Here is a 27,180-nt window from a genome sequence, read left to right as displayed (position 1 = left end):
AGGCATCTGAACTACAACCAAAGACTTTGGTTGCAGCACTTTTTAATCTCTTTCATCCAAAAGAACATATTTTATAATTTTATATAATTACAATAATAATAACAATAATAATATAGATTTTTTTTCCTGCTAAAAAGTATTTCAATGATCATATACATTTAGAACCAAGGCATGATGGCGTTGGGGTACCTAATAAAGGTGAAGAGACCTAATGGGGGGAGGGGAAGAAAAAGCAAAACAAAATTAATCAATCAATCAGTTCTGGGCCATCCCATTTTCCCAAGTATTCACTCTAGGCATCACCAGGCTGAACTATACAGCAAGCAGACCTTATTCTGCACACAATATTCCCGGGAGACAGAAATGGTATCTGAAAGCTAGATGTGGCAGCTGAGTCCCCATCTTCCGCCCTATGAAAGGCATCTCTCCTGGACCTTGAGAATCCCACGTTTGTACAATATCGGACAGATCCTCAGAATCCATTGCCACTGATGTTGATCGACTGGAGATCGGCCACTTGCATGACATTGATGCCACTGCTGGCAAGGCGTGCGATGCCTTCTGGGCAGATGGCTTCCATGGCTACCATATTGGTTGCAATGAGGGCTGAAGGGGCTGCTCCACCGGCGTTCTCCGAAGAGGCATTTGCATCGATGGAGACGGCAGAGACGTCCATAGCCACGCTGTTAGGTGCGCCTGCCTTCTTGTTTTGGTGGGTCTTGATGTGCTTGGAAAGATGATCGCTCCTCATGAAGCGCTTGGGACACTCGGGACAGGCAAACTTTTTCTCTCCTGAAGAAAGAAAACAGTCATGAAGCCATTCCCTCGTTTCATTCTTAAAACATAGTAGCCCAGCATCTTCCCATCAGGAACCGCGTCCTCTTTTTAGAGAATCGGCAAAAAGTGTATCAAACCACAGCCAGACTTGGCTATCGTTCACGCTCTTGTAACCTCCAGTTTAGGTTACTGAATTGGGCATATGCAGGACCCTACTTATTACAAAGGGCAAACTCAATGATACCTATTCCAGTTCTATTTCTTTCTCAGAGCAGTACAAACCTTATTATTTTTAGAGCCTTATTTATATCAAGAGAAGCTTTTATCCATGTAAGCCTCTTAAGATCTTCAGGGACACCTATATACAAAAATTAAAGAATGATGCCCCATTGGGAGCCTATTTTGCTCTGGCTTCTTTTTGGCGAGTAGATTTCCTTAGAGACATCAGTCTTATACCATCCAACTATACCAGTCATATGCCTATTAAACACTTGCTTTTTCCCATTCTATGAAAATATTTCAGTTTTGTTACCTTCAACAAATATTAGGCATCCAAATAAGTTTTTACAAAGTAGCCTCTAAAAAAAAGAGAGACATTTTAAATGCCACGTCCTTGCATAGTTTTTTTATTTTATTGTATTTATTTATTCATTAAATTTATATGCCCCACACACTGCAAAGTGACTCTGGGCGGCTTACAATAAAAATCATAAATATTACAATATTAACAATAGTAGATACAAAATTAAAAACCCAATTCTTAGGTTTCAATTTGAAAAAGGTCCAGTTTTATTATTGATTATGGTGAATTTTTACTCAACTGAACGTTCCCACATGATTCTGGCCATTATTTGCCCATTCATATAACTCTTGTTTTATACCCTGGTTAACTGTTTTGTCCTGACAGTTAAAACAATTAACCAGTGGAACAACCTGCCTCCAGAAGTGGTGAATGCTCCAACACTGGAAGTTTTTAAGAAGAGACTGGACAGCCATTTGTCTGAAATGGTATAGGGTTTCCTGCCTGAGCAGGGGGTTGGACTAGATGACCTCCAAGATCCCTTCCAACTTTATTATTATTATTATTATTATTATTATTATTATTATTATNCCACCGGCGTTCTCCGAAGAGGCATTTGCATCGATGGAGACGGCAGAGACGTCCATAGCCACGCTGTTAGGTGCGCCTGCCTTCTTGTTTTGGTGGGTCTTGATGTGCTTGGAAAGATGATCGCTCCTCATGAAGCGCTTGGGACACTCGGGACAGGCAAACTTTTTCTCTCCTGAAGAAAGAAAACAGTCATGAAGCCCTCGTTTCATTCTTAAAACATAGTAGCCCAGCATCTTCCCATCAGGAACTGCGTCCTCTTTTTAGAGAATCGGCAAAAAGTGTATCAAACCACAGCCAGACTTGGCATATCGTTCACGCTCTTGTAACCTCCAGTTTAGGTTACTGAATTGGGCATATGCAGGACCCTACTTAGAGAAGATACTTACAAAGGGCAAACTCAATGACACCTATTCCAGTTCTATTTCTTTCTCAGAGCAGTACAAACCTTATTATTTTTAGAGCCTTATTTATATCAAGAGAAGCTTTTATCCATGTAAGTCTCTTCTTAAGATCTTCAGGGACATCTATATACAAAAATTAAGGAATGATGCCCTATGTGGGAGCCTATTTTGCTCTGGCTTCTTTTTAGAGAGTAGATTTCCTTAGAGACATCAGTCTTATACCATCCAACTATACCAGTCATATGCCTATTAAACACTTGCTTTTTCCCATTCTATGAAAATATTTCAGTTTTGTTACCTTCAACAAATATTAGGCATCCAAATAAGGTTTTACAAAGTAGCCTCTAAAAAAAAGAGAGACATTTTAAATGCCACGTCCTTGCATAGTTTTTTTTATTTTATATATTTATTCATTAAATTTATATGCCCCACACACTGCAAAGTGACTCTGGGCGGCTTACAATAAAAATCATAAATATTACAATATTAACAATAGTAGATACAAAATTAAAAACCAATTCTTAGGTTTCAATTTGAAAAAGGTCCAGTTTTATTATTGATTATGGTGAATTTTTACTCAACTGAACGTTCCCACATGATTCTGGCCATTATTTGCCCATTCATATGGCTCTTGTTTTATACCCTGGTTAATTGTTCTTCCTGACAGTTAAAACAATTAACCAGTGGAACAACCTGCCTCCAGAAGTGGTGAATGCTCCAACACTGGAAGTTTTTAAGAAGAGACTGGACAGCCATTTGTCTGAAATGGTATAGGGTTTCCTGCCTGAGCAGGGGGTTGGACTAGATGACCTCCAAGGTACCTTCCAACTTTTTTATTATTATTATTATTATTATTATTATTATTATTATTATTATTATTATTATTATTATTCAATTCAAGGCTCGTTTACAAACCCTTAAAGCAGTGGTTCTCAACCTTTTTAATGCCGCGACCCCAACCGGTCGTAAGTCGAGGACTAAACCGGTCGTAAGTTGAGGACTTTCCCTGCCCAGGAGCGCCGCGCATGCATGGTTCCACCCCCTGCGCCGGCCGAGGCGTAGCTGGCAAGCGGCAGAGACGGAGCAGGCTGACCACCAGCTGGCCCAGCCCAAGGGAGGTAAGGCACCCGCCAGAAAAGGGGAAAAAATGGACAAAAAAAATGGCGGACAAAAAAAAATGGCGGACAGCCTTGCTTGGCGACCCCCATGAAATGGTCGATCGACCCCAAATGGGGTCCCGACCCACAGGTTGAGAACCACTGCCTTAAAGTAGAGAGCAAACAAAATAAAATAATATTTATTTCTGTTTTATAATCATACATACGCTTTTGCCAGCTGGGTTATTTTGTTTTGTTTCTAGGTAATACTTTTAAATTTGCAGTTATATATATATACAATTACAGTGAGTTGTTTTGAATAACGCAAATACATTCCGGAAACTTTATTTTCAAAGCACTTTCTGTTTCCACATCCCCACTGCATTTTTATAGCAATGTTATTTCATTTTGAAAACGTCTTAAGGCAAGGAGGTATTTGTTCCAAAACTACCATTGCATTTTTAAAAAGCAGCAATGCTGCATATAGTAGCTGTAACTGTAGACAAGGTTTGACGTTATACCCATGATGCAAAAACTTTACAAAGTGCTAGGGAGCACTTTTACATGCAGTAAACCAGGAAGGTGTCATACGCTTTACTTAAATGTTCAAATTTATTCTGAATAACTAAGATGTCGCTCTACTTATATAGCTGTGTTAACAAAGAAGATCCCAACACAAAACTCTTTTGAAACCTCTCCCTCACACCTCAAGCTACACACAGTACTTGTTGCTCAGGCCCGGGAACTCCTTGCACTTACCAGTGTGTGTTCGCTTGTGTCGTTGTAGCTCATCACTGCGTGTGAAACGCTTGCCGCAATACGTCCATGAGCAAACAAATGGCCGTTCACCAGTATGCCACCGAAGATGAGCTCGCAGATGAGATGTCTTCCCATACACTTTCCCACAGCCTGGGATATGGCAGATGTGTTGCTTCTTTTTGCCGGGGTCCCCAGAACCCCTAAAAAGTATGACGTATAAAAGAGTTAATCAGATAAACCGGTTTGCTTACCATTTGTTTTGCCCCATGGCAAAAAAAAGAAGAGCTACTATCACATAGAATTATCCATCATCTTCTTGGGTGGTTGCCATGAACACTAGAATTGAAGTCACCATCCTCCATGGAAATCTAATCACAAACTCTCCAGTAATATAATGGGGCCAAAATGGGTGGAGGTTACTTTGTTATTATTAAGGGACTACAAATCCAAAACCAAGATTTGCATTACGTCCTGATCTAGAATGCCAGAATAAGACAAGGAAGACACTTTATCAAGACACACTGGACAATCTTTAAATCACACGTTATTGTCTCCGCACTGCTTGTTCTCTCCTATTTTGAAAACATCTGTGAGTTACATATCCCTACACCAGCTATTTACATCTCCTGAAAAAGCACAGATAGTTCAGGAAAAGCAAGGTGCAACTGTTTTCAGAAAGATAATGCTCTGCTAACACAGAGGAAAAAGAGAGTGATGTATACTTGCACAAACTTGGTAGCTACTTAGCATGGAGCAAACCAAATATTGAATCAACTGTTACATGTTTCTAGATGTAATCCCTTCCCCACAATCTATACAGCACAGGAATTATTTAATGTTATGTCTTTACGGACCTTACATATTGTAAACTACTTTCAGCCTGCTGTAATCAGCTATTAACATTGCAAGCAAGCAAATAGTGCCAACTTTGTCAAATTACATGTTTTGGGGAATCTTTTTTCCTAGCAGGACAATATACACAAGAGAGCTGAACTCCATACATGTTAGAGCTTTTGACTTAAAGCTTGTATTCCCAACAGAACATGCTTCCCAAACTGGAAATTCTACTTCTAAAGAACTAAAGCAGGAGTCTATGGCAGTCCCTTCATTTTATTTATTGACCTTTGCATCAGAGTCCACTCAAAATTTACAGCACAAGCTTACCTCCCATCATTGTCTTTGCAATAAGGACAAGTGCAGGCTTCTCTGCGCATCCTTCGGACTTGCTGTGGCTGGGCATCCGGACTGGCTTCCCCTTCTTCCAAAGCTGTTCCATCATCGGCCAAACCATCACCAGCAGTACCATGGAGGCTCAGGTGGGTATTATGATCACCTGGTAGAAGAAACTGGGATTTTTACTATCTTAAAAGCCAAAAGGTCATCTTTCACCGAATCAGTGATATTTAAGCACCTATATAATTTCACTACCTGAAAGTCAAAATAAAGAATGACTATATCCAAACATAAGAACATATATCAATTATATTATCATTTGTACAGAAGTTGTTCTAAATCAGTGGTTCTCAACCTTTTTAATGCCGCGACCCCAACTGGTCGTAAGTCGAGGACTAAACCGGTCGTAAGTCGAGGACTAAGCCGGTCGTAAGTCGAGGACTAAGCCGGTCGTAAGTCGAGGACTACCCAACCGGTCGTAAGTCGAGGACTTTCCCTGCCCGGGAGCACCGCGCATGCGTGGTTCCGCCCCCTGCGCCGGCCAAGGCGTAGCTGGCAAGCGGCAGAGACCGAGCAGGCCGACCACCAGCTGGCCCAGCCCAAGGGAGGTAAGGCACCCGCTGGAAAAGGGGAAAAAAATGGCAGACAAAAAAAATGGTGGACAAAAAAATGGCGGACAGCCTTGCTTGGCAACCCCCGTGAAATGGTCGATCGACCCCAAATGGGGTCCCGACCCACAGGTTGAGAACCACTGTTCTAAATGTTATTCCCAATTTTCCTTTCACTTCCTTTGTTTTTCTCCTAGTTTGTTTTAAATTTTAACTTTAAAATAGTGTCTTAAAATTCTCTGGGTGATATGTTTACACAAGCAGACAAAAGAAAAGAACACAGCCATAATACTTCGGGGTAAATGCTTGTGTATAATTGTTTTAATTAAATTATTCTCATAGTCTGGTGTCATGTATGAAATTAGGCTTCTTAGCATTCTGAAACCTAGACTGCGTCCTGATGCCATGACCAGCCTTATGCATGCCTCAGGCTTGCATGCTTCATTCTTGCCTTTCCACTTCAAATTTTTGAGCAAGGGCGATTCAGTACTGTATGATACAATGACAAAACTCAGTATAATCACTGAAGAAACTACTTGGATAAGCAGCGAAATGTTTCAAACCAAAAAAAGAAAAAGAAGTCCAGTTGCCATCACTCAACTTCCAGACTACTCAGTGTAATATTTAAATTTAAAAATTGAGAAAGGGGAAGAGGCATCTTAAGTTTGTTGAAACAAGGAACTTATTTATTTATCAAATTTAGAGCCACCCATCTTACCGTCCAAGTGAATCTTAGGCAGTTTACAGGCACAAACATCATAAATCATGCTTTGAAACTGGCCTAGTCACAAACTTACCAACTTTTAAATTAACCACACTTCCTCAGACTCGAATGACATTTTGAACTAAAATTAATATTCCAAAACCTCTCACAACTAGATATGATGGGGATTTCTACAACCCTAATAGTTGTACAGACCCGCTGGGGAATCACCAAGAAGTAGAATCTCTTCTTTGGCTTCCAGGGGAAGTGGGGGAACATTTGGGTCATCTTTAGTATTTTGGAGTGTTTAGGGGCAAAATGAGCGGCTTAATCCTTGGATATACCTTAATCTGCTCTTAAAATCTCTGAATCCTTCCCCCAAATGACCCGATTCCTTTCCACTTTTGAAACATGGCCCCAGTGATGCCATACAAAGGCAGCTATGGCCCTCTAGATGACAGAAGTTGATATCTTTTGTCTATTACAATGTCTGCATGCAGACATTCCAATAGACAAAGGTATCCATTCTTATTAATACTCTGAAATGTATTTCAATATTTACACAATGTCGAATGTTTGATTCATGCTGTGAATCATTCTGAGACTTTTTCTGTATGCATGCATGTCTCTGTATGCTCGCTGTATTGTTGGGAATTTATTTTGGAACTTGCAAAATGCTGGACTTAACAAAAAGCATTTTTTAAAGTAGCATTTCCATTTAGCTGGAAATGATTGCAGCAAAACCCAAGAAAGCAAATCTGCAAAGCAGATGCGAACTAACCCGATGATAAAATAAGGGCAGGGAATAATGCAACAATACTTCTCCTAAGAAAGATATTCAGAGAAATTTCTTTGGAGCCTGCTAGTGGGCTAATTATGGTGATTTCAGAAAGGATATAAACTTGAAAAATCATCTGTTAAGTTCTGCGCCACATTCTCTCTTCTTCCTTCCTGAGAGCTAATATCCAGTTACAAAAACCATAGAAATTATAACTCAGTGCTGTTGAGTTTTCAACTGCAAGCTATAAAACGTTTCTTAAAGGGAGGGGAGCCCAAGAGACATGGTAAGCTGGGAAGCCTATCAATTTTTCTTCCCATTTTATTGGTCCAGGCTCAGGCTGTCATCTAACTGCTTTTTCTACAACTCCCACCTCACCTTCCCAAATTAGTTTGTTCTTCTACAAGTTTCATTGCTTGATTATTTTCTTGCATGGGGGAAAACGTGACACATATTGTAAGAGATGTAAAACTCAGCAGGCCAAGCAATCTGCTTTTTGAGGAAATTAGCATATGCCAAGTACATTTCAACTGAACTAAGGGATATGAACCATCTTCAAGAGCGCTTCATAGCTCAGGCAGCGTGATTTCCATTTAAAAGAAGACTTAGTTCTTAAAGCCAGTGCTGTCATGGAGCTTGCAACACCCATTCCATGCGTGCCAGCACTCCAAGCACAAGATAAAACACAGAATATTTTTTAACAGGTGAATGATTCACAGAAGACGTTGGTGACAAGGAACTAAAGGCTGCATTCATCACAAGCCTTGATTCCACCTAAGTGTTCTTATAAAGCCTTTTATACTGTTGACAATATCTTATATAACTTATCTCAAGAAGCTTAGAGTAACACCTACACAGTAAAGGCTAACCTATGATGGTGCTCTTTGCAAAAGAGATGGCCGAGGTGTGATTTAAATTGATGACTTCTTTACTTCCAATTGATCCTTTCTGTTGCCATACTAAACCACTATTTAACTGGCAGGCAAAACTCCAAATCACAACATCCCTTCCTCTGGCATCCTTTTGGAATTAATTAATAAAATGACTTGTAGTGGCATACGTGCTGTTACCTGATGATCTGGTAACATGTACAAGTACAAAAATGTGATTGGACACATGTTCCTGGCAATCTACATGCCAACCAATTGATATAATTACAAACAGAAATAAATATTTTCCCCATAAAAATGAATGGGGCAAACGGGGGCCATCCAAAGAAGATAATTCTTTACAACTCTGTAGATTTACATATATTTTCTCTCCTTTATCTTGTGAACACCACAAACTGTAGAGATTAACTGTGGAAATCTTCCAGAATATTTCCAAACAATTGGAAATAAAGTCTTTAGGAAGCTTTACATTCAATTGTTTGCCTCAAGGAGAGAGGAAACATATAGTACCTGCACTCCCCATCAATTCCTAAAGGAGAATTTAGACAAATCAACAGCATATCCTGTTGTGCTTCATTTGTGCTTCATTACAACTGAGTAATAAACGTGGCCTCCTCGATAACAACTATGAACTTTGCATCAACCATTTTAAATAAGGAAGTCCTATGCTAAACAAGCACTAAAACTGCAACATTCAAGCATGCATGAATTGTAAAGTATATAAAATTTCAACTTTTATTCTAGTGATTTAGATCTCCACAGAAAGCTTCAGTTTTAAGTGAAACTTATAAAAAGAACAACAGATTCTGATCTTTTTGTGCCAGATTCACATAAATGATAAGTTTCTTGATTTTTGTGCCAAGCGCTAATGATTTTTGACCAAATAACAGGAACAAAATCCTGGCAGCTGTTCATGTTCACAGATACTCAAGTTTCACCTTTCTGGACACTCAATTTTAATTGAGACAAAAGAGTCCAAATGTAATCACAAACTAAAGGTGCAATTATGGACAGAAGAAAGAGAAATATTACTGAAGTCTCAACACATTCAAAATGTTAATCTTGGTTCTAAACAAGCCAACCATTCCCAGAGAAATCAAATGTAACCAAAGCAGTAGCCTAGTTCAAACTGCAAAATCACACAATTTTAATCACCTTCGCATGGGATCGAGATAGATTCTTAAACGGCCTCAAATCAGTCTCCAAATGAATTTCACTTGTTTCCTCAAATAGTAGAATAAAATGGAAATAAGATGGTGGACTGGATTATATCATTTCAGAGGGGAAGCGTGGCAATCCACTCTTCTGAATGTTCATTATGTTTAAGAAAAGCTAGAAGAACAAGTTGATGTGCTTAGAAAGTACACCATGCTTTTTGTTTACTCTTGATTTCAGCCAACGAATCCAAGTAGCTAAATCCTAAAAAGGTTTGCTGTGTAGAGCAGTGGTCCCCAATCTTTCTGGCCTAGCAGCCTGGCCTGGTGTGGGTGTGTCAGAAGCAGGTGCATGCGCACGCTCAGCTCCATTTGTGCAAGTGGTGCACGGGTGCGCACGCCCTCCACTCAAACAAATGGAACTTCAGTGGAGCTTGGCGTGCATGCTTGCCTGCCACTCGCGCGAGTGGAGCTTCATGTGTGCAGGCTTGCCCATTTTTCCCGCGGCCTGGTTTCAAGCAGGCGGTGGCCCGGTAATGGGCTGAGGCTCGGGGGCGTAGAGCCTCTACACAGCTCTATCTTGTATACCAATTATGCCTTTCCTAATTAGAAGGCCCTGCTCACTTTCACCATGCTTTGGTCATCTCTTGTTTGAACTACAGCAAACCGCTCTACCTTTGGCTGTTCACGAAGACCACCTAAAGCAGTGATGGCGAACCTTTTAGAGACTGAGTGCCCAAACTGCAACCCAAAATCCACTTATGCATCGTCAAGTGCCGGGTGGGCGTGGCCGCGGTGGTAATGGCAGACTGGGTGGGACTAAAAAGTTCAATCAATCAATTCCAACTTTGCAAGATCTTTTTTTTCCTGCGAGAAGTTGAAATTGATTGAACCTTTTTTTTTTTTTGCACACGGTGGTGGAGGCCTAAAGAGAAAAGGTTTTATAAAACCCAGCTGAAGGCCTAGGACTGGGGCGACGGTGTGCGTGCCCACAGAGAGGGCTCTGAGTGCCGCCTCTGGCACCCGTGCCATAGGTTCGCCACCACTGACCTAAAGACTTCAGCTGATCCAGAAGGCAGCACTTTGGGACGCTGCTTGATTATCCTGCATAAACTGCTGCTTTGAGAGCTGCCCTGGTTTGCTTGCAGGTATATTATTGCGTCCTCTCAATCTTCTGAACGAGAGGCTAAAGAGACACAGCATTAACCTGAAGAGCCAGAAGGCAAACAGGCACTTCAGGCAGCTTTGGGAGATAATAAGCTTGAGCAGGTGGGACCTGATTCAAATAATAAGAGGATAGATTGTGGCAGGGCACCTAGCCCAAGAATATAGCAGTGGAGCAAAGGTAAAACAGCACACCTGCTGTACCAGCACCTGGGCTATATAAGAACAGTCTCGGGGCCTTTATACATCTCTGACTCTGGACCCATGTTCCTGTCATTCTTGACCCTTGCCTTGCACTCAAAACCTCAGTTTGATATTCAGACCAGTTTGTATAGTTCTTTGATGCCAAGACCTTGGGCTATCATGGATAATGCTTGCAGCTCCACCTCTGTCTTTATCCTGCTATCACCAGACACAGGACTGGGTGCAACTAAAGTTGTTGGATGTTACCATTAAAGGCCAACATGGCTTAAGACCCAGGTAAGTACTAGCACTGTAAAGAAAAGACTCCATTTAGGTTCCTATCTCTACAGAATGTCATCTGCAACAGACATTGTTGGTCACTGCCCCTCTTTCCTGGAATAACTTTACACTGGAGATCATATTGGTGCCAATTTTCTTGGCATGGTGAAAATACCTCTCTTTTCTGGTGAACCATTTAGTTATTATGTGTTGAAATTGCTCCCTCCTGCAGAGAGAATGTTTATTTAGGTTGTTCCCTCCAGACTTGGTGATATTTCTTTAGATAGTTTAATATTTGTGCTATGCTCTGAGGAGCTCAGAGATGACAAACAAATGAATTCTAATAATAAATACATGAATCGTCTTTATAAAAGTAGTAAGGCTGTTGGCTAAAACCATTAACTAAGCAATTCTATGGCATGTCACCTGCATGCTTTGCTCAGTTTAAACGTACTGCTCACTTGCAGCGTGCATTTCAGGAATAGGTTGTGTACAAAAGGGAAAAGGGAACTAGAGAACAATTAGTCTGATTTTGACAAATTCAACTAGTCAGCAGGGAGGGGGTTGCAACCTCTACCCATTAGGATGAAGCCACAATATGACATGATCTGTGAAAGAGTAAAAGAGAGAAGCAACCTGGAATTAAGGAGAAACTTCCTGACGGCGAGGACAATTAACCAGTGGAACAGCTTGCCTCCAGAAATCATGGGCGCCTCATCACTAGAGATTTTTAAGAAGAGGCTAGACAGTCACTTGCCTGAGATGGTAAAGGTTCTCCTGCTTGAGCGTGGGGCTGGACTAGAAGACCTCCAAGGTCCCTTCCAGCTCTATTCTATTCAAAACTAGTCACACAGATTCATGTTCATCCTATGAGACACAAGCAGATCTGAAGCAGTCCTCAAACGGTTTAGCTCAAATTCCCATTTGTTCAGTTGTTTGCTTAAATACATAAATGGTATCCATTTTTCTTTGCAAGGAGTGGCAGTAGGTGTTATACCACTGAGTCATCTTTGTTTTCAAACACAACCAATATGGTTGACTCAGTCCAGGAATGCAATCTTTTGATTTAGTTACTGAGCATTTTATCTATGTGAAGGGCTAGGTTTAGTTTTCAAGCTCTGTATTATGATATAGCTCAGGCAGAGATCTTCCTTGTGTCTTTACAGCAAGTGTATCTTTAAAAACTTGTTTATCTTAATTTCCTTGCAGATAAAGTTGAGATGTTACTAAGAAGTAATCTATATTGCTAACATCATAGTTAAAAGAACTCAGTGGAATCTTAGGATTCTTTTTACTCCTAAACTGCATTTCTATTTTTTAAAAGATTTTTAACCCACCTTTTTCATAAACAAATCAAGGTGGCAAGCATACCTAATACTCCTTCCTCTTCCTATTTCCTCCTGGACAACATCCTGTCAGGTGAGTTGGGCTGAGAGAGTGACTGGACAAAAGTCACCCAGACACCTTTCATACCTAAAGCAGGATTTAAACTCAGTCTCCTGGTTTCTAGGCCAACACCCCACATTATCTTGGAAGACATATACTCTTTCTTACTGCAGGATATCACTTGTCGACTGCTGCACACTTACCAAAATACAGGGGCAAGAAAGAAATAACAACAAATGAATTGTGCTATCTATACAAACCACAACATATCTTATTCCTATTCCCAATTCCCAGCAATGTCATACAAATGAAAGTAAGGAATATTTTTCATCTCTTATTTGCCATTATTAAACAAGGTTAAGTGAGACATGCCTGATTTTTTTTGGGGGGGTGCCACAATTTTAAAAGAATCGCTGAAGTTGTTAAGTGAATCACGTGGTCATTAAGTGAATTCAAATTCCCCTACTGACTTTGCTTGTCAGAAACTGGCTGGGAAGTTTGCAAATGGTGATCACATGACCCCAGGGTGCTGCAACAGTCATAAATACATGCCAATCACCACACACTTGAATTTGCATTATGTTACCATGGGCATGTTGTGACAGTCCTAAGTACGATGGCCAGCTGGAAGCTATTTTTTCCCGGCGCTATTCTAACTTTGAATGGTCACTAACGAATGTATGCTTTATCATTTCTCCACACAACTATATCACTGAGAGAGGTTTGGGGCCGTTAATGTGCCAGTGAGCCCAGACTATGAACTACTGACTGGTTCTCTGGTCTGCAGCTGGATTAAAATGCATAGGAGCTCAGGTGGAAAATAACACAATGAGAGCATCCTTGTACGACAGAATGAGAGGGCAGCATCGTCTCCAGACAGCCCTTCATTTTTACCACTGGTGATGATAATAGCCAGTCAGCTTCTTAAGAATGGCAACTTAGATCAAAGGTCACCCACACACAAGATTAAGATCAACAGAAATGAGGAGGATGTAACCACTAACTTATCGTCCTCCTTTATTATGGAAGAAATGAGAGAGGCTATAAGGAAGAGGAGGCCACAGAAAGCTGCTGGTTTGGATGACAACCTTCTTGAATAGATAAAGCAATTTGGACTGAAAGCAAGATAATGGCGACTAGAAATGTTTAAGAATGTTTGGAACAATGAAAGATTCCTAGTGTCTGGCGAAAGGCTACGGTGATAGCAGTTTTAAAACCAGGTAAAGAGGCCAATAACCCTAAAGAACGACCATCCAATTTCTCTCTTATGCCATACCTACAAAATCTTTGAAAGAATGATACAAAATTGCCTCAGTGTAGCTGTAGAACCCCTTCTCCAGCACAGGAGATGGAGAATCCACCAATGGGTTTGCTCTGTCTTCCTGCCCTTGAGACCAAGTCAGACAAACTTGTCACGCCCCCTGCTGGGCTAGGAGAACCCAGTCTTGACTTGGTCTCCAGCCCTAAAAGACGTGTCACATCTCTCTTCCTGAACGCTGTTCAGAAACAATGAGTCTCACTGGGTACCTTTCCCTCTCTGGGAGGAACGGACAAAAAGCTATTCAGTACTGCACCAGATTTGAAATATGCCCTGGACGTACCAAAGGTGGACGAAGCCTTGGTTCCTCTCCTGTCCTCGTCCGCAGTGTCGGGAGATATGGCTGAGGTGCTAAAGACGGAGGACAGGAGATGGGAACTGACCTTCTGCAGAACTCACCAGGCGGCAGCGTGGGCGATCAAAACGGCCACTTGCGCTTCCTTCTTTGTCAGGACCTCTCTCCTCTGGCTCCACCAACTTCAGGCCAGGCTCCCTCCGGAGGACATATGAACTCACCAAGATCTGAGTAAGCTGGTTGCAGCGACAGAGTATGCCTCTGACACAACCTTGCAGTCGGCCAGATTTTCCTCCAGGTTCTTAGCATCCAATGTCACAGCACGACGGATGCTATGGCTTAAACATTGGCAAGCCGACGCCAAATCCAAGTGGCGTCTGGCTGCGGCCCCTTATCAAGGAGGCCACCTATTTGGAGAGGCCCTGGATCTTTATTTGACAGAGAATAAGGATAAGCGGAAGGTCATGACTCACCTCAACAGGCGGACTGACAGGTGCAGGCAGTCCTTTCGACCAGGAACAGGCTTAGGAGGCTCACAGCCTCCCCGTCCCTTCACGGCCAGACAGGACTGTCCGTATGACAGATCAGGTTTCAGACCCAGGCAACAACACCAGAACAAACGGCCCTTTCGAGGGGGAGGTCGCCCCTTCAGGAGATCTAAGTGACTCTCGGGCTGTCCCTCCCATAGGTGGCAGGCTATCCCTCTTCTTCCATCAGTGGGAGCTCACCACCACAGACTCCTGGGTCCTACAAACCATCCAATTCGGCCTGTCCCTGGAATTTGTGTCCAGCCCACCAGGGCGCTTCATCCGCAGTTGATACTGTGGGGCGCGGGCAGAGGGCGTGGCCGCCATGGCACTGCTGGGCTGCCTGGGCAATCTGTGGCGGGCCCGGAGGCGGTGAGTGGCCCTGCGGGCGGGGGGGACGGTGTCGGGGCGGAGCGGGAGCATGGCACGGAGTGGAGCAGAGGCGGGGCCAGTTTTTGGGCACTCGGTCTCTAAAAGGTTCGCCATCACTGGCCTACAAGAGATTAAAATCCAGGAAAAACTTCCTTAGGTTGACGGAAGACTTCGAAGAATTTGAAAGCAGAGTGGCCCTATGGAAAGTAACGAAGAACTAACACTGGATGAAATCAATGGAGAAAGCTGGCACCTGGGTCTGATGAAAGCTGGGAAATATTGAAATCATTGTTGCATGGGTACAACAAGATCCAGAGACACCCTGAACAAATGGGGCTATCTGGTGTCTTCTGTCCTTTTGCAATTGTGATGACATGCGGACAACAACACATATGTATATCTGCTGTTTGTGTCCAGTGTACATTTGAGGACCTCATGACAGCAGGACAGAACACAATGTTGCTATTTTCTGGGCAAGATTTAACTTGTACATATTTTAATCTTGTATTTTATATTTTAAATGTTACGTTGTATACTATGCCTTATTTTAATTGTGATGCGTCTGACTCGAGTAAACAATTTTTACCACATAGAACCTGGTGTAAATATCAGTAAAGGGGTGATTATGGAGGGGCACAATAGTTTCATGTTTAGTTCAGTTTGTACATCAACAAGGAAGCACGACAAGGATTAGCATTTTCTATTGTTGTTCTCTTGGTATGTTGATCTACAGCTCCAATCATTATAAACCAGTATGACTAGGGAACTATAGGAATTCTAGTTCAACAGAACCTGAGGACATCGGTTCAAGAAAAGCTATAATAGATGCAAAAAACCCACCCTACACAACACCACTACTTGTTTTCTTTTCTCTTAGCCAGTGGTAGCTTGAAGCTTTTTCTCACACTCTTTTTCTCCAGAAAATCTGGACTAACAACATTATTAGGGAACATAATTGTAACCATTAGAGAAACACTTAATTGCACCCAAGGTTCACATTCAAATGCCACTTTAGCTTTCAAAACCAAACTTCAATATTAAAGGAATCAAAACGTCCAAAATACAAACATTAAATATGCAAAACAGCGTGGCTTTATCTAATTGTTTTTGCTATGAGCATAATGATACAACTTCTGCTGAACATCATACTGAATATTCGTACAAAGAACTGAAAGAGAGCAGAGCTGTCTAGGAGCCTAGACTAGTTCCATACACAAATACCCTTAACTCTTTTTACAAGCACTTTATATATTATCAAGCATCTTGTGCATTAAGGGGAGGCAAGAACCCAGCATCTCACCAAAAAGTAAAACAAGAAAATTGGTCATCCCTTCACCAAACATATCTGCATTTACAGGTTTAAATATTTTTCAAAACGAGACTCCGCCAATGAATTTCTACAAATTGCAGTGCTAGAAAGAATCATGAAGGGGAATCATAACTCCTTTGCATTGCTAGATTCATGAGGTATGTAGAAGTTGCATATTTCAACATTTCACTGAGCAAAAGAGTTTTTTAAAAAAAAATAAGTTATATAGACATAAGTTGATGGTAGAGGCAAATATAGAACATTTATGGTCTCCCTGCCCATATTTAACTGTTTCTGTTGATAAAATACCAATTATACATTTCCAAGAATGAATGTTTTTTCTTATTAACACACTGATCAAAAATACCAAACAAGTTTCTACTACAAACCATTTGTATTTATTTGTTCAGTTCAGGTTTGCCTTCTATTGGGATTGCCCCTCTTCTCATTTGTTATAGTACAAACCAGAAAAAGCTTAAACAGCTAAGCAGGCTGAACTCCAATTCAAACAGAAAGCCAAAATAATATTTACACTCGAATGAGAACTTATAAAATGGGATAGAATTAGTCAAACTCAATTTAAAGGATCAGTCATAAACTTTAGGTACTATAATCACGTGTAACCTAAAAACTAGATAATTTAGCACGAAATTATCTATAAATATGCTTTAATCTCTGTATTTAATAATTAATCCATAATAATTTCATAATACAGACAACAAAGTTTTGAATGTGCATATATCTCTCTGTTCTACCAATGTCTCTTTCCCAACAATTAAAAAGGACATTTCATTTTTATATTCTAAATAGTAAGTTTAAAGACCTTGTGATAAGATTTCTGAAATCTTTACTTTTAATTGTTCTTTTCTCTTGTTCTTGATCTGCTAGAATTAGATAAATATAACTTTAATTTTAAATATAACTTTAAACCCAGCAAAGATGGAATTAATAGGGGCTAGAGAATTTCACTTTTGATTGAGAAACTGGACTATTTCAACCCTCAAATGATTTTTTTTTAAAAAATCACAAATAAATAATAAACTTGTAATCATATCACTTTTAACTTCTCAACCTGAAAACCTGATACCAGTGTTCTGAAAAAAAATCAGAGAATTGATTAATCCAAAATTATTAACGAGGTGTGTATTTGTCTATCATCAGCTTTGTCAAGAGATTTCAAAAACAAAAACCACTTTGATAAATAGCACATTACAAAACACAATTCTTAATAACTATTCTTTGTGGAGGAAACAGTAACTTAAGTCAGGCAATATTTAACCATCAACTCTAAAGTTCTCAAGTGCAGTTGGAGAACATAATGTTTAAGTATCCCCCAAAATGAATGTAAAGTAGGAATTAAAACAAACAAAACAGGCTTTCCAAACAGAATTATTTTCACGGTCTTTATCAAATCTCTTTTAAAAAAACAGCACCAGGTTTTAACTGCCAAAAGCAGGGGTGTCAAACTGCTGGCCCACGGGCTGGACATGTCACCAGGAAACCGCGCCCACCCCATTGCCGGCAATGGGGAAAAAGCTCCGATACTTTGCGCGATGTCACAAGTTTGACATGTCTGGCCAAGGGCTAGTTTTAAAGAACAATGACACAAATCTATTGCATCGTTCTTTATATCTTAAATGTGGAGTGTTTGCAACAAAGTATACTTTCTACTCACAAATACAGATAGTCCTCAATTTAGGACTACAACTGAGCCTCACATTTCTGTTACTGAGACAGTTGCTAAGTGAGTTTTGCCCCATTTTAGCTTTCCTGCCATAGTTGTTAAGTGAATCACTACAGTTGTTAAGGGGGTAACGGGGTTGTTAACTGAATCTGGCTTCCCCACTGAGTTTGCTCGTCAGTAGGTTGCAAAAGGGGATCACATGACCGCAGGACACAGCAACCGTCATAAATGTGAGTCAGTTGCCCAGTTGCCAAATTTCTGAATTTTGTTCACATGACCATGGGGATGTTGCAGTGGTCATAAGTGTGAAAAACCATCACGAGTCCCTTGTTTCAGTGGTGTTGTAACTTTGAATGGTCACTAAATGAACTGTTTCAAGGACTACTTGCAGCTATTTTAAAGGGTAAATCTTTACGCTACTATGAATGTTAAAGACATTTCAAAAATAAGATCATAGCTGTCCTAATCTGTCCCATGTTTTAACTATTTATTTAAAATTATGCATGCCCTCTATTGCTGAGTTAAAACAATTAGTGCTATAGGGATCATCAGCATTTAATACTGGTACAATTACAGAATTACTAGTGGTCCTTAAGGAAAGGAGAAAAATCGCAGGACTTAGGCCATGGGTGTCAAACGCGATCATGTCACGTGACGTAGCATGACGTATAACACCTTTTTTTGCCTTTGTGGAGCTGGGGTGGGCATGGCCTGTGCGTGACGCATCCGGCCTGCGGGCTGCCAGATTGATACCCCTGACCTAGGCCAAAAACATAAGACATTCACAGAAATGCACATACTTTTTAAACTGAGCACTGCACCTGGCATTTAACTGATATGCCATCAACCACTCTCTCCAAAATGGGTAGGCCCATAATAAAGTGGGTGAGATCAAAGATTACTGAAAACTTACTGAATAATATGGGGAGTAGTGTGTCTGCCTTCAAGTCAGTGTTGTCTCCTAGCAACTGCCTGAACTAGTTGCTGCAGTTTTCTTGGCAAGGCTTTTCTGAAAGGATTTGCCATTACTTGTTTCTTAGGGCTGAGAGACAGGGACTGGCCCAAGATCACCCAGCTGGTTTTGATCCAGCGGGGTTGGTTTTTTTTGGGGGGGGGGGGTTGTAGCCTGATGCTACAAACTACTACTGTTGCTACAAATGACTACTGCACTAAACTGGCTTTTCTACAAAGCGTAACTCATATTAAAAAGAACCATTTGGTGGCAACTACAGGCATATTGGGGCTTCAGCCAAGCCTTTGTGGATGGGTGTGGCTATAACTGGGAAACCTTACACTTCAGAAAACCTTACAAGCCAACACTTTCTGGTTTCCAATTCTGATTACAAAAAGTTTTCTAAAAATTAGAAGGCTTAGAATATTTTTCTCCTCCATTTTAAAAATGTAGAATTCACCACAAATAAAAGTCACTGGATTCCAAAACTGTATGATGCCTAACAGACAAAAATTCATAACTGAAGCTCACAATGTAATAACTATAATGTAATGCAAGCTTCCTGACTCTCATCTTCTCAGTATTTATTGGATTTCTCATTCACTAATTCTTATCCAGGCTGGTCGGTTTGGGAAGCTGCTATAAAGTAAGCAAGTAAGCAAGAATGAATGACACCATACTGAATTTCATCCCTATATTCACAGAAGCAACAGAACTAGTAGCCACATCCTTGCAACATATACATTGCAATGAAAAAGTCCAAAATTCTATACATGGTGAAAATGAGAAGCCCATACATTTGCTTAATTGTATAAATCTTTTGACTATCTGAGTATCAAATACTCTGATCAATAATATAAATTAAATAAGTATCTTCCTGCCAAACCCCATTTTGTTCTGAAAGGCAACTTTATTCTGTTATCCTCATCCACGCAAAATCTGCAACACAGCAGAGGGATGCCTAGCCTTTCAGTCACCCCACTTCAAACATTGTCAATACAACACACAATGATTTAAAAGCACATTCTGTACTACTTTCACAGGTCAATAATTTTTTAGCATTAAGAGATGCTTTCAGCCATTAAATTCATCTTATTTTAATTCTCTAGCATCAGCGTGAGTTCCAATTCATCATTGTAGAATAAAAACTTAGGTTGTCCATCCAGAAATTACCCTGAGATGAATGGCTCTTTTGATTCGATGCGTATGCGTTATTTCCCTACTTCATTTAAATTATTTCTTGCATTTTCCTATCTTTTTTCCCATTTTCTATGTGCAATCCTCAAATCACAAGAGTTTTACTTGTGTTTACTCCTCCACCCCCAGAATTATTGAATTAGGGAATCAGCAAAGCATAAAACATTTCAAGTGAACTCTGGAAACTATGAACTCAATGATCTCTAATGGTTTAATCATCTTGTGTTACACTATGCCAGTGGTGGCGAACCTATGGCACGGGTGCCAGAAGTGGCACTCAGAGCCCTCTCTGTGAGCACGTGTACTGTTGCCCCAGTCCTAGGCCTTCAGCTGGGTTTTATAAAACCTTTTCGCTTTAGACCTCTGCCGCCGTGTGAAAAAAAAAGGTTCAATCAATCAGTCAATTTCAACTTCTTGTGGGGAAAAAAAAGATCTTGCAAAGTTGGAATTGATTGAACTTTTTAGTCCCACCCAGTCTGCCATTACCATTGCAGCCATACCCACTCAATGGCCCACACCCACCCAATGGCCACCCGGCACCCGACGATGCATAAGTGGGTTTTGTGTTGCAGTTTGGGCTCTCGGTCTCTAAAAGGTTCGCCATCACCGCACTATGCAATAATAAAGACCAGAAGAGAAGGAAAAAAAAGACCTCATATGATTAATGAACATTTTGCAGATCCAATCACTTGGCATTTGGGAAATTACAACATCATAAGACCCTATAGACAGAATATATTTTAGACTCTTGGTTTTTTGCTCAGTCTTCTTTACTCTGATGTCCCTGGTGTTATGACTTTGACTCCAAGGGATTTGCCAGATAGGGATTCTGAAAGTCGTAATTCCAATACATTTGGAAGATAACTAGTTAAGAAAGGCTACAGCAGATCCCAGAGGACCTGTTTTTTCAATTTCTCACATCCACCATTCACTTAATCCTTTCACAGATATTCACATATGGGATGCAAATGTATAGAAGCTGCTGCCTAACGGGCCTTATTCTATATGGCTGCAATGTGTGTCACAATGTTACAGCCTTAAAATTCCTTCCATATGTTTCATCCAACTGGGAAGGTGTATGACAAGATTAGCAGATGCCAATCTAGCCCTCTATGCAGGTTACTACACCCAGTACCATATGAATTTTGAGGCTCCATACATAAATCGGGGATTGGCCACACAGTGCACAAGGTTGCCCTAGTATACTGTACGTGGTCCCTCCACCAGTTGACATTGATAGGATCCTAAACCTGTATGAAAATTTAATATTTAAACATTTTCTTTGAAGTGGCCAAAATCTCATGGAAGTACCCCAAGATAAGCAAAGTGGGAGCCTTCTGGCACATTGCCACAAGACCTTATTTCAAAATGGTTCTGGGATCAATTAGCTTTTCTACATACAGTACCTAATCATGCTAGATGACTAACTCTTCACATAATTGATAAATAGAACACAGTGACAGTCAGTTACCATTCATACTGTGAATGGCCATCTAAATCCAGCTTGAACATTATTTCGTAGTAAAATAAATAGAGCACAGGTTTTTTTCCCCCCTACTTCTGCTCTAAGGACCCAACAGGAGCATATAATATTATAACTGACAGTTCTTGGCAGAATTATTTTTTTAAAAAAAATACAGCAGCTATTACAGATATATCTCTTCACTATACAGGTAGTCCTCGACTTACAACAACTGAGCCCAACATTTTTGTTGTTAAGTGAGACATTTGTTTTTGCCCCCATTTTTCTTGCCACAATCGCTAAGTGAATCACTTGCAGCTGATAAGTTAGTAATATGGTTGTAAAGTGAATCTGGCTTCCCCGTTGATTTTTCTGGTCAAAAGGTTGCAAAAAGTGATCACACGACCTTGAGACACGGCAACAGTCGTAAGTATGAACCAACTGCCCAGCATCTGAATTTTGATCACATGATCATGGGGACGCTGCAAAGGTCATAAGTGTGAAAAATGGTCACACGTCACTTTTTTCAGTGCCGTTGTAACTTTAAATGGTCACTAAACAAACAGTTGTTAAGTCAAGGACTACCTATACTTTTAAGGTTCTGAAGGCAGTCCCTTCAGCTTTTGACAGATTCATATAACCTTAAAAGAAAAATCTGAAAAGCCTGTTATTTGACATGAACATTTTAAGAACCAGAAATGCGGTTTTTAGCTTGTTTTTTTCATGTCCAACCCTTCAGTATGCGTTCTTTATCTTCCAATTTATTCCTTCCGTGATGAAAACTTTTGTTTTAATAGCAATTTAAAGTGAACAACATACATGGAAACCCACAACAGGCACTACAAAAACCTCCTACTTACCAGTGGCATTGGCTATGGTGAGAGGAAGCCCTTGCAGCTGGTGAACCTGGATGCCAGATCCCAGGGCCCCAAGGTTGATGGTCTGAAGGCCTGGTACGGAAGATAGCTGAGCAGCGTTTACAGTGACTGTGCCGCTGGGTAGAGAGGCGGAAGCTATTGGTGTGAGTGTTGTGCTGGTGCTCCCAGTTTGCCCCAGGGACACCCCCTGAACGGGAGCCAAAGCGATTGTCTGAGCTTGCGGATTCTGGACCTGAAGGTTCTGAAGCTGAATAGTTTGCCAGCTGACCTGTCCATTTGGCCCTACGGTGGGCGTTCGAATAAAGATTGGACCAGTGTTGGGGAGTGCCTGGATCTGCAGGTTCTGCAGAGCATCTTGGGTAAAGGTCTGGCTGCCTTGCCCTCCGTGAACAAGTTGAGGCTGCACCAGGATCTGCTGCTGGTGCTGGTGTTGGTTTTGATCAATATCTTTCTGTTGTCCTTGATGGACCGCAACCCCTGCAACCTGCACGGCGTCGGCATTCTGATTGCTGTTCGTCCTCTGTGGTGTCTGCACCTGCACATTTGTTCCCACACTGCCGCTAGTAGAAAAATTCATGATGCCCAAATTACTTGTGGTGGTAGTGGTGCTGTAGTTGTTAGCATTGGTGAAAAAAGAGACAGTACTGGCTTGAGTCGCAGCCACGTTGGAGGAACTGATTGAAACTGGTTGAGAGTTATTCTCTGGAGAGCTAGAATTGCTTAGAGTGACTGACTGAGACGTGGGGGCCAAACTGGCAGCAAGGCTGTTAACAGGCAATAAGGTGATATTGCCGTTCAAAGCCAGTGGGACGTTAGTGACATACTGTGTTTGCCCTGAGAGAGTATTTACTCCCTGAATGGGGACGGCCTGCTGCAAAAGATTTGGCATGGCAGCCAAGATATTGCCTGTGCCAGACCTGTTTGTAATGAGCTGCTGGTTAGTTCCTGGAATTATCTGCAGCTGGCCAGAGGCATCTTGCTGGACACTAACTTGAGTGGGAGCAGTGGCAAACTGCAATTGTTGACCATCCACAGTTTGAAACTGGGGAATCACCTGATACTGAATATTAGGCAACATTCCTGATAACCCTGTCAGAACTTGCTGGTTCTGCATATTTGGGCTGGCAGCAACCACATACTGCCCAGTGGTGGCAGCTCGGTTTTTGGACGATGAATCATTCTCTTCATTGCTGTTATTCCCCAGATCTTTGGGAGAATCAGAAGCTCCAGAAGCAGTGGAAATTATTTGCCAGCCATTTGCATTTTGGGAGATTTGAGTTGCAGTAGCAAGGTCCAGTTCACCTGAGCCTCCCTGTTGCCCCTGTAAACCATCAGAGTTCTCATTGGGAGATTCAATCCTGCTGCATGTGGCTGCTAGCAGGGCCAGAGGAGAAGGCTGAGACTCCTGTCAGGAAATGAAGAACAAGAGAGGAGGAGTCAAGCATCTGGCCATCCCAGATGACCTTACAAAACAACAACAAGGAGCACAAGAAAGCAGCCAATTAATAGATGATTTGCCAATCTCCTACAGCAGGGATTGTACACTCTGGTCTAACCAACGTAAGACATCAACAACCAACATCTAATGAAATAACATTCCTCATCACTCAGGTTAGACTATTTTACTCAGAAAGGTTTACTTTGAACTTGGGTTAAACAATTTTACACTCCCAACTATCTTTCAGGAGGAAATACAAATTCCAACACTCACCGAAATACTAATAAAGTTTTGATGAACCCGTTATCTAACCTGTTTTGAATTTACTCACCCCCTTAACTCAAGAACCATAAGATTATTATCATCACTTTCCAAGTGTGACTTTAATTATAGAGGATTGCAAAAATACTGAAGATTTTTTAAAACTGCAAAAATAAGTAATCCACCCTTTTCAAATAAAGAGAAGATAATGTTGCATCACCACATATATTAAAAACCAAAGGTATCTTTCTACTGCAAAATGTGATTTCCCCCCCCCTAACCCTTCTCTTCTTCTCAGAATTCTTACTTACCTGGGCCTCGCAGTTTCCTCCATCATTACTGCAGCCTTCATCCACCTTCTCAGTCTTGATAACAACCATGCCTTCTGAAATATCATGATCTGCATAGAAATTAGAGGATAAGAAAAAAGAATAAAAAAGAGTTAAATAAATAATATAAAGCATGTAGTTTTTCAAGAGGAAGCAGAAAGGCACAGAACTAATTTAGCATTAGATCCTCCCATGCTATGTAACATATCGTGCAGCAAGAGATCTCCAGCATTTTTGATTTATTTAAAAATACAGATTTAAAAATGAAGGCCTTCAACAGACGCTAAGTAAAGTGGTATTGCCAAGTGGTATTACTGGTAATACCAAGTAAAGCATTGTGATTATAGATTATGCACTTAGTGATAGCCTTTGGAGATACACACACACACACACACATATATATATACATACATACACACACACACACATACATACACACACACAAAATATACATACACACATATTGCATTTAGAATTTGTCTTTAAAGTAATCTAGCACCATAATGAACTACACCAAAGTTAAAGATCCCTAAGAGGAAAAGTGATAAAGAGAAAACAGAAATTAAAAGTGTCAATAAAGACACTGTAATCCAATGAGCAATTCAAATACACCTACAAAAATCCTACGCTCGCATTTTTAATAAATAGTGAACAAGCCAAGTCATCTTACATAACTGTTTAAAGACTGAGAAAAGATATGATATACCACTCTCCAATCTAAAGGCCAAGATATACGGTAAGTACAACAAAAACTATGATTAAAACGTGAAGAACAACTTTGCATTAGCATACCGGATAAACTGTAGGCATTGCACATTGCACAGAAAATAAAATGGGGCAGTGTGACCATCAAGAGTTGTTAAGGCTAGGAATAAAATATCAAAAGAGGGTCTCTTATGAACAAATCAGATTTTACTATTAATTGCTACAATATACATTCACAACATTCATAAAAAGACAACACCCTGGGAGAAGAAGGAAGGTACGGATCAAAACTACTGCTACTAGGCGGATATGGGTATTGCATCATATTTACAGCCTCTTCCCTCACCCTGCACCGCCTTGGCGCCACTTCCTCATCCCATGATGCAAAACCAACCGGATTTCAAGGTTCAGAAATACCCGAGATCTGTTTACAACTTTTTTTTTTTGCAGTGTCCCTTTTTTTTTTTGCAGTGTGGTAAAGGCGGCTAGACGTCTTTAAAAACCCATGTCACGAAAATACTAGGTTTTCTCTGAAGCGTTGCTATGATTCAACAACAACAACAACAACAACAACAAAAAAACCACAGCTCCATTTCGGCAGCTCTCTTTATAAACTCCCATCTCTGCATGACAGAGCAAGTCCGGGGTTGTGAAAGGGGCTCTCTGGGTAAAGGCCATGCAAAACGCCTCGGCTTGCTGGGAGGAAAAGGGGAAGTAGTTGCATGAGTCAACTCCCAAGGGGCGTAGGAGTATGCAAACTTCTGACTTGCAGCTGGTTCAATACGGAGCTCCGCACCCAGTGTACACAAAGCAAAAAAGCCTGCCAAACCTCACGATTTCCGAGTTTAAATTCCTCTTCAGCGTTAAGGACTCTTTTAACTAGACTCCAGCCTCCCACGCGCCAATGTGCACAAAAACGAAGCCCGCCTCCCCCTTTGCGTCGGAATCTGAGAGAACCCCGGAGAGGGAGGAAAGAGGCCTAGCAAATCTGGAGTTGTTGCCCCTAGGGCAGGGGTAGGCAACCTTGGCTCTTTTATGACTCGTGGACTTCAACTCCCAGAATTCCTGAGCCAGCCAAGCTGGCTCAGGAATTCTGGGAGTTGAAGTCCACGAGTCATAAAAGAGCCAAGGTTGCCTACCCCTGCCCTAGGGGGTGGGGGTTGCCTTTTTCCTTCTTCTTTTTTTCCCCTAAGAGCAGAGGCAGACCTACGGAAAAGTGGATTTCTTCATCTTTTGGGGCCCGGTACCAAACAAGGCCTTCACTTTTTTTTTTTTATCGTTTCTCAGAACTGCCTCCGGCCTTCCTGGAAGCGCCACGGCTCTCCGGAACTACGAGTTTCGCCCCTTTCCCTCCCCTCCCCCCCCGCCACACGTAGTCGACGGCTGAACCAGGTTCAGCCGGGAGAAAAGGCACTTTGCATATGGCCCGAAGCTCTCTCTCCTCGGCCTTCTGAAGCTTTTGAGGCGACGGAGCAACGATTTCAGGAGTGGGGAGGAGGGAGGACGTGGAATAGGGACACATACACACACCAACACACACACACACGCACGCACAGAGGGGCTTTTCTTTTTAACTTGCTACTTTCTCTCCTGCCTCCTTCTCCGGCATCGCCTGCGTTTCCCTCCCAACCTCGGGCAGCGCCACCCGAGAGAGGTAGACGGAGGATCCATCCGGCTCCGCCGCTTCTTTCCAGCGGAGAAAATTCCAGCCCCCACCTGGTCCCGCCCGATCCTCCTCCTCCCTGAGGCGACTTGCCCTCCCATGGCCGCTTCCTCCACCCTCCATCGCAAGCCCCGCTCCCCTCCTCGGGGCCCCTCCCCCCAAAGGCTTCCCCTACCACGGCTCCTGGCTGGCTTCCCCTCCCCAGGATCGTTACCCCTCCCCCGTTCGGATCCCCCCGCCCGGGGGGCTGGGCGGGGCGGGGCGGGAAAAAGAGAAAGAAGGCGGCGCCCCCCGCCCGGCCACGATGGTCCCTTCCTTACCGCTCAT

General features: G+C 41.6%; 1 protein-coding gene across 1 annotated transcript; it reads right to left on the bottom strand.

Annotated features, from left to right (window-relative positions):
* On the bottom strand, positions 1 to 27,180 carry SP1 (Sp1 transcription factor). Its single transcript, XM_015820209.2, has 6 exons — positions 27,174 to 27,180; positions 24,468 to 24,556; positions 22,440 to 23,862; positions 5,310 to 5,478; positions 4,146 to 4,345; positions 1 to 792 (listed from the first exon to the last, which is right to left on the bottom strand). The coding sequence occupies exons 1-6, from the start codon at positions 27,178 to 27,180 to the stop codon at positions 473 to 475; spliced, it is 2,208 nt and encodes a 735-aa protein (XP_015675695.2). The 3' UTR covers positions 1 to 472.

The sequence above is a fragment of the Protobothrops mucrosquamatus genome, unplaced genomic scaffold (assembly GCF_001527695.2).
Source record: "Protobothrops mucrosquamatus isolate PMUCROS unplaced genomic scaffold, P.Mucros_1.0 scaffold1093, whole genome shotgun sequence".
NCBI classification, from domain to species: domain Eukaryota; kingdom Metazoa; phylum Chordata; class Lepidosauria; order Squamata; family Viperidae; genus Protobothrops; species Protobothrops mucrosquamatus.
The sequence above is the reverse complement of the archived record's forward strand: the minus strand, read 5'-3'. Positions and strand labels throughout refer to the sequence as shown.

Excerpts from the sequence above, each read along its gene's own strand:
- SP1 (XM_015820209.2), bottom strand. Across the intron at positions 5,479-22,439 it reads CACCATAGCCAATGCCACTG|GTGATCATAATACCCACCTG; the intron begins GTAAGTAGGAGG and ends TTCTTCTACCAG. Across the intron at positions 793-4,145 it reads ACACAAGCGAACACACACTG|GAGAGAAAAAGTTTGCCTGT; the intron begins GTAAGTGCAAGG and ends TTCTTTCTTCAG.